Source organism: Clavispora lusitaniae, assembly GCF_014636115.1.
Source record: "Clavispora lusitaniae strain FDAARGOS_655 chromosome Unknown tig00000185_pilon, whole genome shotgun sequence".
NCBI classification, from domain to species: domain Eukaryota; kingdom Fungi; phylum Ascomycota; class Pichiomycetes; order Serinales; family Metschnikowiaceae; genus Clavispora; species Clavispora lusitaniae.
In genome coordinates this window covers 439,820-452,425 of record NW_027093979.1, presented here as the reverse complement: position 1 = coordinate 452,425, position 12,606 = coordinate 439,820, and the positions used below count along the sequence as shown (strand labels likewise).

At 48.4% G+C, this 12,606-nt stretch overlaps 4 protein-coding genes and 1 non-coding gene across 5 annotated transcripts; all 5 read right to left on the bottom strand. All coding sequences in view use genetic code 12, as the record gives it.

The window, feature by feature from the left end:
- Positions 1–363: 363 nt before the first annotated feature.
- Positions 364–2,334, bottom strand: CDC45 (DNA replication initiation factor; the record flags this gene model as incomplete). The annotated part of the gene is made up of 1 exon (XM_002614574.2): positions 364–2,334. One exon carries the CDS (start codon positions 2,332–2,334, stop codon positions 364–366), a length of 1,971 nt encoding a protein of 656 aa, XP_002614620.2.
- Positions 2,335–4,381: 2,047 nt separating this feature from the next.
- FOB63_003871 (uncharacterized protein) lies at positions 4,382–5,890 on the bottom strand (the record flags this gene model as incomplete). Its single annotated transcript, XM_002614575.2, has 1 exon — positions 4,382–5,890. One exon carries the CDS (start codon positions 5,888–5,890, stop codon positions 4,382–4,384), a length of 1,509 nt encoding a protein of 502 aa, XP_002614621.2.
- A 1,755-nt stretch (positions 5,891–7,645) lies between these two features.
- On the bottom strand, positions 7,646–8,026 carry FOB63_003870 (uncharacterized protein; the record flags this gene model as incomplete). Its single annotated transcript, XM_002614576.2, has 1 exon — positions 7,646–8,026. One exon carries the CDS (start codon positions 8,024–8,026, stop codon positions 7,646–7,648), a length of 381 nt encoding a protein of 126 aa, XP_002614622.2.
- Positions 8,027–10,667: 2,641 nt separating this feature from the next.
- On the bottom strand, positions 10,668–10,768 carry FOB63_005618. Its single transcript has one exon. It is a non-coding gene; the product is annotated as a tRNA-Pro (tRNA).
- Positions 10,769–11,225: 457 nt separating this feature from the next.
- Positions 11,226–12,584, bottom strand: ISC1 (inositol phosphosphingolipid phospholipase; the record flags this gene model as incomplete). Its single annotated transcript, XM_002614577.2, has 1 exon — positions 11,226–12,584. One exon carries the CDS (start codon positions 12,582–12,584, stop codon positions 11,226–11,228), a length of 1,359 nt encoding a protein of 452 aa, XP_002614623.2.
- Positions 12,585–12,606: the final 22 nt, after the last annotated feature.

Below are 12,606 nucleotides of genomic sequence, written 5' to 3'. Positions count from 1 at the left end.
AGACTCGGGGAATCAATTAATTAGTAGTCGCTTGGTCTGTGGAAGTAGAAAGTTCAAGCCCGAGTAGTTGAAGACAATTCCTGTTAAAATGCATTGCCAAAATACTCCTTCAGAGTCAAAACCTAGTGGAACCTTTTATTGCTCAGCTGAGACCCAAAAAAGAGGAATTGACTTGGCATATATGCCTTGGAAGCTGCTGATCGAGCCGCTTGCCTTGTGAATTTGTCTGAACGCAGTTAAAACTCAACGGAAATTATTGGAAGATCTGATGGCTGAAAACAAAAAAATTAGAACTCTTTTTAAAGTCAGGTAGATTTCATTTCAGATCTTCGCCCATGATCGCCATGAAATGCGTGATCGTGCTCAGATGAGCCCGCTCAAAGTGAGCTTTTCCAAAAACGGCAGAAGGTCGTCCCGCCGCACCTCGATCACAGACGAGTCAAAGCTGTTGATGCGGACTTTTGCGCCCGAGGTGGCGGCCACTTTCTGGAACGCCACGCTGAACGTATTAAGGCGAGCCGTAAGTCCGCCATTCTGCGCAAGCTGGAGCTTCGTCGAGTTGTCGAGTCCACGCGGATACCGCGGCGCTAGACCAATGACAAGATATGTGTCGCTCAGCACGTCCAATGCTGCCACGACAAGCGGCTTGAGTGCGCCTATGCGGTCGGCCGTGTTGGCAAGCTCCAACTCGCAGATATTCTCCAAAAGCCAGTTGCCGAGGCGGGCAAGCACAGTCGGGTTGGTGAAGACAGCGAGGTCGGGGATAGCGCCGTCGTGGAGCACGCAAAGTCTGTAGAGCCGAAGGTTCTTCACAAGCTTCCGCTCGAGCACAGACAGCCCTGTTCTGAACACGGTCTGCTGCATTTCCTTCGCCCGCTCGAGCCCATGCACGAGAAGGTCGTAGCCCTTCAACTTGCGGCCCACGGGCGCCAACGTGGACGAAACTGCGCGCGAGCTGGCGCCGTGTGCTGTCATGTTGAGCGCATCCCACGAATGCCAGAAACTGGCGACCCACAGCTTCTCCTTGCGTTCGATCTGCGCGTTGATGTCGTCGTCGGCGTCGTCGTGCGGCACGTCGGCTTCTAGCAACGCTGCCAACGCCTCCACACACTCCATGGCCGAAAGCTGGCCCACATAGCCAAAGGTCCGCACGAAGCCGTCGCGCACCACGTTTTCGAGCCCGTAGAGGGGGAGGTACTTGGCGAAAATCACCGGCAAGTTCTTCTTGACCGCCGTGTCCATGTAGAGCCACTGCTGCTGGGCCACGGCAAGCGAAATACCCATTTTGGCGAAAAGCTTGTGGAGCTTCTTGCGCCCGTCGTCGGTCCACAAGTTGAGCTTGGCGTTGACCACGGGCGAGTAGAAAAACGCATCGTACAACGTCCAGTGGCGCAAGAGGAATAGGTGGTAGTCCTTTTCCACAGTGAGCGAAGTTGTATCGGCCAGCCGTTCGGCGTCCACCGCCAACCGCCGCACCTCCTCTTCGAAAAGTGGCTGGATCTTGTCGTACACGTGCGGGTGGAGCCTGTCCAACGACGCGGCGCCCACAATCGCCAACCAAAGATGGTCTGTGTTTGTTTCTCCGATTGTGGCCAAGAGGGCGTAGATGATGGCCGTCGACGCGGCGAAAACCGCCGTGCCCTGGTTGTAGTACGCCTCGACAATGTCCTGGGACGCGTGGCGGCGGCGGCGGGCGGCTTTGGCGTTGGTGCCGTTGCTGGTTTCTGGATTTTCCATATCCTCTGCGTCCACAATCTCCGGCTCGTCCTCGTTGTCCAGTTCTCCGTCCAGGCTGTCCAGGCCCTCCTCGCTGTCCAGCGCCTCCTCCGTGAGCACGCGGTACGCGTCTCGCTCTGCCGCCAAGTTCTTGTCGATGTAGCCATCGTCAAAACACACAACCATCTCGGAGCCAAACACGTTGTCGAGGTTCCACGGGCGTGCGCCGTCCACCACGTAGATCTTGCGGCGGAAGCTGCGGCGCGGCAGCAGCTCCAAGTCGTCCCACGTCCCTCTGGGCTCCAGAACGTACGATTCCGGGTCGATCTCGAAAAACGCCTCGAGGTCGATCATGGCGCCACAGCCCACAAGAATCACGTTCGTCACCTCCGGGTCGAGCCGCAGATACTGCTCTTTCAAGTCAAAGTAGCCCGCAACAGGAATGAGCTGGTACTGGACCAAGCTCTTTTTCAACACGAGCGTGAGGATTTTGGCGGTGCAGATGCTGTCGATGCTGAGGCACAGCACAAAGAGAATGAGCTTGCACGTGGCATGCGACGACGACGTTCTTTTGATCTCGCCAAACGCCTGGGCGTACTGGCCAGGGTTTATGTACATGGGCGGTGGAGTTTCTCACGTGCCCTGGTGATGGAGTAGGCGGGTCGTGTGCAGACCGGACGCGTCTGTGACCATACAAGTAATACAATACAGACCTTATATATACAGACCATAATAACAGACCTTATGTATAGACCTTATGTATAGACCTTGTGTATAGACCTTATGTATAGACCTTATGTATAGACCTATGTATAGACCGTAGGATCTGGACATTGATTTGACCGGTCATGTATCGAAATTCTTTGTTCTCTCATTTTTAAAGGTACGACCGGCTACCCTTGGTAATATTAGCAGGTAGTACTATAAATGGGACATCATGCAATTAGTGGTAATGAAAAAATACTTTACACGTTTCATATTTACTACTCTTAATCTTCTCATTTTCTATATCTCAAAGTTTAGAGTATATGTGCCCATTACTATTGCTTGATTGAATTTTGAACTGCGGTGTTGATGTTGAAGGCCTTTCAACGTGGTACTGGTTTTGTCCAATGTAGGTCCATTCATCTTCGCCATCTTCCAGACAAACTTATTTTTGTGCCTATGGTTTATTAATTAATTGAACTCGCTGTTTCTAACAGTTCAGATGCGTGACTGATTCAGCCTGAAGGTTTAAAGGCCAAAAATACTCTGACGGCGACAGATATTTTTCGAACTTTCTGAGAAGCTCGTATCTCTTGAGGCTGTATGATCAAACTTTGTTACCTCTTTATCTCTTTATTACCGATCTGGCGACAAAGGTACGTTGAGATAAGTGTCAAACTCACATTGAACCAGGAGTAAGATAAACCAAGATACACTGTCATGGGTAAGAAACTGTTTCCTATGATGTTGGTGCTTTGCTTTACGGTAAAAAGACAAGTTCCTTAAATAATCCGAGTTTTTCAGCCTAAATCTAGGCATGCTTGTAACGTAGCTGTTGCCGTACAATGTACGTTGCATTGATTGTAATGGTGAAGGACTAAAATTTTTAAGGCAGGCTTCGTTAATGCTGAGGTCAATTTGCCAGTTAATATTTGCCAAACATGCTGTGAACTCAGTTAGTGTGGAAACATGCATCAATAGAGAAAAGTAGTCAGTATTGTCTGTGCGCTTCTGCTCATTTCTAGCGAATGCCGATGTTAGTAGTGACCAGATTCTTGAAGCAGTTGCGTATCCTAATCTTCTTCATGGCGTTTTCTCAAGATGACAATTACTTGCTTATCGATCTAGATGTTCCCAGAATATGATGAATTTCTGAGTTGATACTTTAATGGCCTTAAAATCTTCAAGCAGCACTTTTACTTCCCTCTTGCAACCGAATTTCATCCTTTGACCTTTTTTGGGTCTAGTTTTCTTTTCGAGCCGAATTACCACTGTAATTCTGACTACAATTCGCAATTATTTCCAGCAGAAATGATTGTCTTCTCTGTTGTATAGTCTTCACGATATATCACCATCGATCCGAAGGATTGAAAGTTGGGTGCATCAGCGACCTTATATACTACTTTGAATGGATTGAGAGCAGCCAAAACTCCATTATATGTTCTTCCTTGTGGGGAAAGCAGCTGAACGAGTATGTAAAGTGGCAATCTGAATTTCAGAAAGTATAGCCAATAACAAGTTTCGTTATCGTAGATTTTGCTTTGTCCATTTTGGGTCTTTCACTGGGGTACCTTTTTGTGACTTTTCCGGCAGAGAAATACAAGTATAAACGCTTGAGGTAAAAAAAAAAAACTGTTTGGTCAAGGCCAGTAGTTATGACAATAATACATTTCGAGTGGCGATACGAGTATTTGAATTATGGAACATTCGACGCAGGGGTATGGTTCAGCAGACGCATAGAACATTCGCCTGCATGTCCATAATCCCGCTGAAGCTGTCTTTCATTCATTGTGAAAACTGGATGATTAATAAAATAAATGCATGCAAACGGTTCTTCCGTTACAAACATGGAGCTTCTACAATTTGTCCAAAGTCCGTATATATAAATGCTAACTGTCATAACACATCATTACCTTAGTCCATCGTAGTGTCATGTCTCATGTTCCCGTTAGGAATCTGCTTATGCAATCAGGTAGCCGCCAAAGCTCCGGCGGGCACGCACGTTGATGTCCCAACAGAGCACGCCACCATCGTCGCAGCCAATGTAGAGCTGGTCCTCGAACCAGTCTAGACCCGCGAGTTCCATCTCGCCATGCGCATGATTCACCGCCTGCTGGTAGGAATCGTGCACAAATCGCAGCACTCGCGGGCTGTCGTCGCCTGCTGGCTCGTACTCAAAGTCTTTGAAGAGCTTTGGGTTTGTGTCGGCAAGATACGAGTAGTCGTACACAAGCGGCACGGGGAAAGGGTTTTCTCCGTAAATGTCAAGGCGACGGTGTGTCACGGGGTGATCGTCTTTCAGCGGCTCGGGCACCATGTCGTCATGCGTGGCACCTGTAGGTGTCGCGTCTGCTTCGGCATCTTCTCTGATGCCCTTTCTGCTCGTGCCTGCCTGGCAGCGGCCATACTGATCCAAAGCAAAGGGAAACACAAGCACCTGCTGGGAATCGCTGGTCAAGTTGCGCAAGTCCACCAAGTGGACGCGACCAGCGTGTTCCAGCACCACCAAAAGGTCTTGCACAAACGAGTCAAGGAACTTGCAACAGCGGAAGGCGCCAGCCTGGTGGCCAGGCCGCGTGGAGCGAACCTCGTGCAACGGCACATGCATGTTGCGCATGTCGTAAAGGAGACACACGCCGTCTTCAAAAGACGCGGCCATGGTGACGCCGTTGCTGTGGAAGGAAATGCCAAAGCCGGAGCCGCGGCCGGTTTTCACGCTGCGCACCGCCAGCGGCGCGGCCGGGTCCACGAGGTAGAGCGAGCTAGCGTCGCCCGTCACCGCCACCACCTTGCCGTCGGGCGAGAGGCGCGCGTTGTTGAGCGACACGTTGGCTTCGCAGGTGATTTTGCGATTGGCGCACACGCCGGAGCTGCCAATGTCCACCGTGTACAAGTTTGTGTCGTTGTTGCACACGTACGACGTGTAGCCGCCGCCCAGGTCGCGGTAGACAGCCACTGCGTTGTTGATCATCTCGCCCAACTTATAGGTGAGCGGCTCGGGCATTTCGGGCGTGAACACGGAAAACAAGCCCTTTTGCGGGCGGCGCGCGCTGCGGTCGCCAAAGAGACTGGGCACGGCCATGGAAAACGCGCGCGAGCTCAGCGTGAGCACGCTGCCCGCCACAATCATGCCGCCCTCGGCGTGGTTGAAACAGCGCGGGAAAAACGGGAACCGCGCGTAGTCCGCCAGCCGCGCCTGGCGCGCGCGCCGCGAGAGCGGCGAGAGCTCCCGCACCGCATCGTCGCACGTGTGGTACAAGGTGCCGAGGTGCGGATCAATCTGCACCAAGTCGCGAAGCTGCCAGTGGTTGACCGACAGTCGCACGTTGGGGAGGTACAGGGGTGTTGGCTGCAAATACTGGTACGCGTGGTAGTAGTTCTGGAAACACTGGCTGTAAGGTTCGGACAGCGGCCGCCGCCCAGGCGTGAACAGCAGCTTCCGTCTTGGTTGGGGCTCGCTCACGGTCATGGGATCGACAGATCGGGGAGATCGGCGAGGATCGGGAAAGGAGCGGAACTTGCCGGGCGCTGCGGGGAAGGAGAGTGGAAAAGTGTGCGCGTACAAGAAGAAAAAGGAGCGGTTTGCGCTTTAAAGATGTGGTTGCTCATCTCTGGGGATGCGGCAGTATTTATATCGAGAGATGATGTTCCTGCACACGCGCCCCGACGTTTGGTCATGCGATAAGATTTGGAGCTCTGATAAACTGGGGTTGCTGAGGAGACGAGAGGCACGGGTGTGGGACCACGATAAGAGAAGTCAGTCATAAAGGCAAGAGAAATGGAATCGGCAGGAGGAAAAATCACCAGATCAGATATTTTGAAAAAGAAGAACTGAGTGGAAAGTAATCAGAAAGTACAAAGTTGAGCCAATTCATTTGAAAATCCGCGAGCCCATGCAGTCGAGATAGCTGAGCCACCAGATTGAAGGTGGCTCCTTCACTTTTCGTTGATAAAAATTCACATCCAACTTACCTGTGCAATTCTTTCCAGCCTTCGAAAGAAATCGGCGATATTTGAGCACAAGTAAACAGGAATGCTATTTCGTCCTGATTCAAGTGTGTATTTGAATTTTAGTCTTGTGGACCCTAGCTTTCTAGTTTGGTGGGATTGTATGCATCAATTCAGACGTGCTGAAAAGCTGTAGCATTTGCACAGGATGAAAACAATTAGATCTTGATACTTACATGATTCTCTGTTGGTTTCAAGTGATGCTTCTTGGCTGGTTGAAATGGTATTATACCAGAGAGACAGACCACCATGAATTTCTAGACAATTAAGCCTGGCAATGAATTGCAGGAGTATGACATTACATACAAAATACTTCTTTCAGCACTCCTGTGGCATTAATATCAATGGCGGATTTTATTGTCTACAGTGGAAGTAGATCAGTCAAAGATGGACTTTGCTTAATTCTTAAAATATTCTCTTCTCCAGCTGACCGACCTCCGAAAAATTAGAAGGCCAACTGAAATTCTTCAGCACCTCAGGCAGAAGGAATGCTAAAGCCTGCCCACTCGGCATTTTGATTTTCTGTACTTATGATCCAATGACTTCTTCTTGACTCCCCCTCACACAACATCGGATCTCAGATGGCAGATGTTTAATCGAAAGTGATAAATATAAATAGCCCTCTTTCAAGTTTATATATAATCTTCAAGTAGATTAGGGTTTACAGCAGCGAGTGCTGAAATAAACCTCGCTTAGTAAAGAGTCATTCTTAAGAAAGCTGTTAAAGCACTTCTTCCGGGAAAAGAAGCCCAGTAATGAAGACAGCTTCATTTTTGGCACTAGAGGCAATCAAACATTGTATTCCATTTTTTACTGCTATCCTCTAGAAACTGTCAACAGCTAAACTAAACAGCATCACTAAAAACTTTCAATTTGGGAAGCATCAAGGAAAATTATGTGTATTGTGAATTATACCAGCATAAATATAGGACGGTAGCAATGCTGAAAAATGCTCTTGTAACTCATGTGAGCTCTGGCATGCTTGCTGTTCGCCAGGCTTTTCATAGTTAATTGCCTGTTACGTTTGGGAACTTTCCGAGAAATCTCCATACCAATAATCTCTTCTGATCACTAAAACTTTCTCTGTTGATCACATTCACTTGACACACGATATTAGAAAACGAAGACTCTCTAGTACCTTTGAATGGTGTTTCCCAAAGTTCAGCGTGTTTTCTGCTCTCGTCGCTTATTCTACTATGGTGCTACCTCCGGCACTTCACACCCGACCCTCCCATGCTCTTTTCACCCATCCACAGTCTCTGACATTGTCGTCTTTCGCGTCAACCTTCCAGTTTTTCGCTGGATCATCGTATTTCCCATTGTAGTCTCCGGTAGGCTTGGAAATGCACAAGGGATCTCCGTTTGGAAGGACACACCGCATCTGCGATGATGGATATGGACATGGGCAATCCTGCGGCCGTGCCACACATTCTAGTGTTCCGGGACACAAGTACTTATCGCAATTGGATTCAAGAACCCGCTGTTCAAAAGAGACCTCATGACGAGGCTCCTGATGCTGATATTGGTCGTGCATGAAGTTAAAGATGCTGGCAGACACTGCTCCGCATAGCACAAGCAAGTATAAGATCCTGAACATGTGGCGGTAGGAAGAACAAAATGCAATGAAGCTTTGGTTGATGTGTGTGCAGGAAGTTGGTGATGTGGAACTCTTTGTGGTTATATGCAGTCCGCTTTATTGTTGAGAACAAACTACAGTGATGTATATGCACACTATCAGAAATTCTCTTTTCCTATATTTTCATGTTTCCGAAGATCGGTCTCCGAAGATAAGTTAGGATGAAGTGCCGTATGAACGGCACTCATCTGTCGCCCTGAGCTCTTATCTTTTATCTGGCCAATGCTGGGCTTCTTCCCGCATCTCCAGCCAATACCAAGAGTTCTTCTCTGATCTCTAGCCAATACCAGAGTTCTTCTCGGATCTCTAGCCAATGCCATGAATAAGTCCGGAACCGGCTTCATCAAACGCTGTATACCCATCTTGGACATAGGTTCTTCCCATGAGAGACTCAAGTATATAAGATCACCATTTTTCCCTCTAGGATGGATTCTTCTCTAAGGATCATCCCCATCCCGATATATCAATCCCAATACACTTGCTTACTCAAATGTCCAACACCTCTGCCTCTATTGAAGATTCCACTCTGACTGATGTCTCTTTCAGAGACTCTCATGGATTGATCTCTGATTTACCAGCAAGAAGCCCAGGAGTGTATAGAGCTGACGCTATTGCACAAAGGGTTTCACATTTATAAAGTGCCTGGAGAGTTTTTAGAAAGTGTACAAAATACTCCAAGTTCTGCTGGTAGTTTGACTACGGGAATTGTTCTAAGACTCAATTGAGCAATTGAAAGTAAGAAAAATGTTTGTATGATGGTGGGAATAGAGACGACTATACCGTTGGATGAATGATTGGCACATCTAGCACAGGAAAATAGAGTAATTGAACAGATTATCTTAAAGGAAAAAATTAAAGGGTGATGTAAGCGTTTTTACCCATGAAAGCCAAGCTAAAACAATTGCCTTGATGCATCATGTTTTTTGAAATTCATCATGTCGGACTGCTGTGTAGGTTATCTGATTGTCCGTCTATTTGGGATGCTTTTGAAATCTTGTAAGATCGGCAATATCAGAAAGAACTTAGGTTTGCCCTCGTGCAATTATAATTGGTGGATGACTTGTCCCCTGGACAGTGTCACTTCACCGTAACCTAAACTTGCAATAAATGTCATTAGTTTCATTTCACTTTTTGAACCAAAATAATCTGCTAGAAATTTGGGATAGATTGGATTCCATTCTTGAATGTTCAAATACTTGAGTTTTCATGGTACATAGTGATAGTATTCGTGACCAAACTAAAGAAATTTAGCATGAACTTAGTGGGTTATGCTTTCATAGTCACAAGGACTTGCATGATTGGAAGATTGCAAGCATCGCTTTCATGAATTGGAAAACTTTGATGATGAAATTCACTTGAAAATATGTTCCTGTTTTTTCTTTCGGTTTCTCGGGAAACCAAATGGAACAATCGGCTCAGTAAATCTGTTGGGATAAAAAATTAAAATTATGATAAAATATAATAGATGAAGGAATAGATGCTCAAGACTTAATCGTAAATTTTATTTTTCAGAATAGAGAATGACTCAGGATGTCAGTGCATTATGAGCAAGCAATCATTGCACACCAATTGACTCATCAATCGCCTTGTGTCTACGGTCTACGAGAAAAATAATCCCAAATTTGTATATTCGCTAAAGTCAATTCCCTAAATCCGTACAATTATGAACTAGTAGTAAGCCATTTCATTTTATGGCAGAGAATGCGGCTGCAGCCTCGTAGGGAGGTTTTTGTTTCTTCGGCAGAGATGGGGTTTTCTTGATTTTAAGCTTCTGCGATAATCTCGACATTAGAGAAGTGCTTGAAGCGACAGAATATGCGTCGAAATGGCATTCTTCGGATTTCTTATGGTCAGACATGGTCAATTGATTTTGAGATTCCTTTCGCCGTGTGGAATGCTCGTCCTATTTATATTTTTACATTACTAATCTTATTTCCGAACTTTGGAGCCTGTACCAGCACGGCTATGGAGGAAAAAAAAAAAAATCCAGTATTTTACGAGTCTCCTCAGCCTCATATGCCAGATTGGGGGACTGATTTTGCATAGTGATTACCACATGTATGCGTGGCGCCTATGACTCACCATCATTTTGGCCCGAATGAATTCAGTATTGGCATGTTTTCACAGCCCAAGCCGGGCTACACTACTTTAAAAAATGTGAATGGATGGACAATTGCCGAATTCCACCGAATTCTCATCTTCTGCACTGTGAGACATTTTGTGACTGGACATGCGCGAGCGAAAATGTTTGAAAGCAAAAATACGCGACACAGGCCTCCACTAGTTTGCCACCAAACCCAAAAGAAGTAACACAAAGACAAGAATGGCGAGTAATAAAATGAGATTGTGAAACCTGTCCACGAGCTCTAGATTGTTGAGAAGAATTTGGCGCTCAAGGTCTAAAACCACGCCTTTAACGGGTTGGCAATTGATTTGGGGGAAATCGAAAACGGTTGAATCGAGATCAGACCCAGAGGAGCTCATGTTCAAATAGAAGAGATCGAATGTTCTCGCAGATCTGGTTTTGCGATTGGTAGAAAGGTGTTCGTAAAAAAATGAGCAGACATTGCAAAAAAAGTGAGAAGAAACATGCAAAAAGAATGGGGCGAGCTGGGAATTGAACCCAGGGCCTCTCGCATGCTTGTGTCAACTTTTCTCAAGTCGTCGCCCAAAGCGAGAATCATACCACTAGACCACACGCCCGTTCTTGAAAGGTTAGTTCTGCGGTTTAGACTGACTGAGTCGTTTACCTGATGTAAGCTCATGTTAAATACGTGTCTGTAGATCAATCAGAAAGTTCAATATATTTTTGTCGCTGTGCCACTTTCGAAGCCATTGACAATTTCGAATGTAAGATAGACAATGGGAGAAAATTGTAATGTCCATAGCATGAACTCAACTTCTCAAAGATTCTGCCACCTCTATTTTCCAATTCTATTCAGCAGATAGATGAACCCATCGGTTGACTGAGATTTGGTTGTGGCACCTTATTCTGCGCAGTTGTCTTTCCTCGATCTGTTCATTGTTGTTCATTCTTTGACTTCTCCTTCTTTGTCCAACCTTTCTGTATTTTTTACTGGACTGTTCATGCTGAGTTGTATATTCTAATTAGTATAGCTCATTGGCATTTTCGGCGCCCTCGGGTTTTCTCTATTACGTATTAGTCTTCGAAAGGTACGCCTGCCGCTTGCCGACCAAGACCCTGGTCCTCTATCTCGATATCCATGTAAGCCAGGCGTTGTTTCAATGCCGCCTGGGCATCTTCCACCTCCATCCGCACCTCATTCAACGCACGCAGTTCCGAACGAACTGCGAAAAACCATATCATCCCATTCACCACCCCGGTGATTCCAATGAGCGTGCTTGCCACCGAGAGCAACACAGACGCCCACGCACGCACGTTTGACGCAAACGATATGCCCACATTGATCACCACCACAAGCAACACAGACACAAAAAAGTGCGCACGGCGCCATCCCGCCTGGAAAGGAATGGTGTACGTCAAGTATCTGCGGATCTCTGCGAGAAGCTCGCGGTACGCCTCCAAGCGAGCGGCAACTAACGCCGGGTCGTCGTCGTCGGCGCCAAAATTTGCCGGCGCCTGTTGCACAAACTCAAAGCTGTAGCCAAAGTGGTCCAGGCAAGAGCACGAGAGTGGGGGAGGCAACGGCTCGGTGAAGCGCACCGCGGCCAGCACAGGGCGGACACGGTGGGCGTCCACCAACGCGTAGTCCAAGCGGCACGCCTCCCACGGCGCCCGCATCGAGCGCCACGTGTTCAAGCGCAGGTCGCAAGTGACGCCGCCACGGACAATCTGCTCTGGCGCAGGCAACGCTGCAAGCTCGTCGGGCGGCACGACGCCATGCACGGCCTCCCACGAGTCCATGAGCCCCGCCTCTGCGGTAAACAACTTGTGCGGCAAGGACCCGGGCTTCAGGTTCAAGTCGCCCACCTGGACCACCGCATAGCCTGCGCGCTTGAGCGTTCGCACCAACTGCGCCAAGTCCCACGCCTGGCATGCGCGGTGCGCCGCGTAGGCAGCGTCGCCGGTCTGGGCGTAGGGCGCGTGCATGTGGCTGTTGAGCACTGCGAGCGGGGCGGCTGCTGGGGTTTTTGCAGCGCCGTCTGCACTGGCCGCGCCGGTTCTCGGATGCAAAAGCGTAATGGCCACGCTTTTGCCCACAAACCAGTCGCCGCGGAAAAAGGCGCTGGGCCGCCCGTTGATGGGGAACCGGTACAAAAACGTGCGTTCCACTGGGAGCTTCAGCAAAAGCGCCAAGCCGGGGCCTGTAAGAATGCCGGACAGAAAGCGCCGCCGGTACGGGTACACAGAGCGGCACGCCTCTTCAAGATACGCCCAGTCTTCCTCGACCCAGATTTCCTGGAGCGCCACCACGTCGTATTCGCCTCGGGAAAGCCGCTCGGCAATGGCCCGGAGCCGCTCTTTCCGGTGTTTGGAAACGTACTTGAGGCCCCATGTGTTGAGCGTGAGGAGAGAAACGCTCTTTTCATACACCATTAGACTAGGAATGGGGAATGAC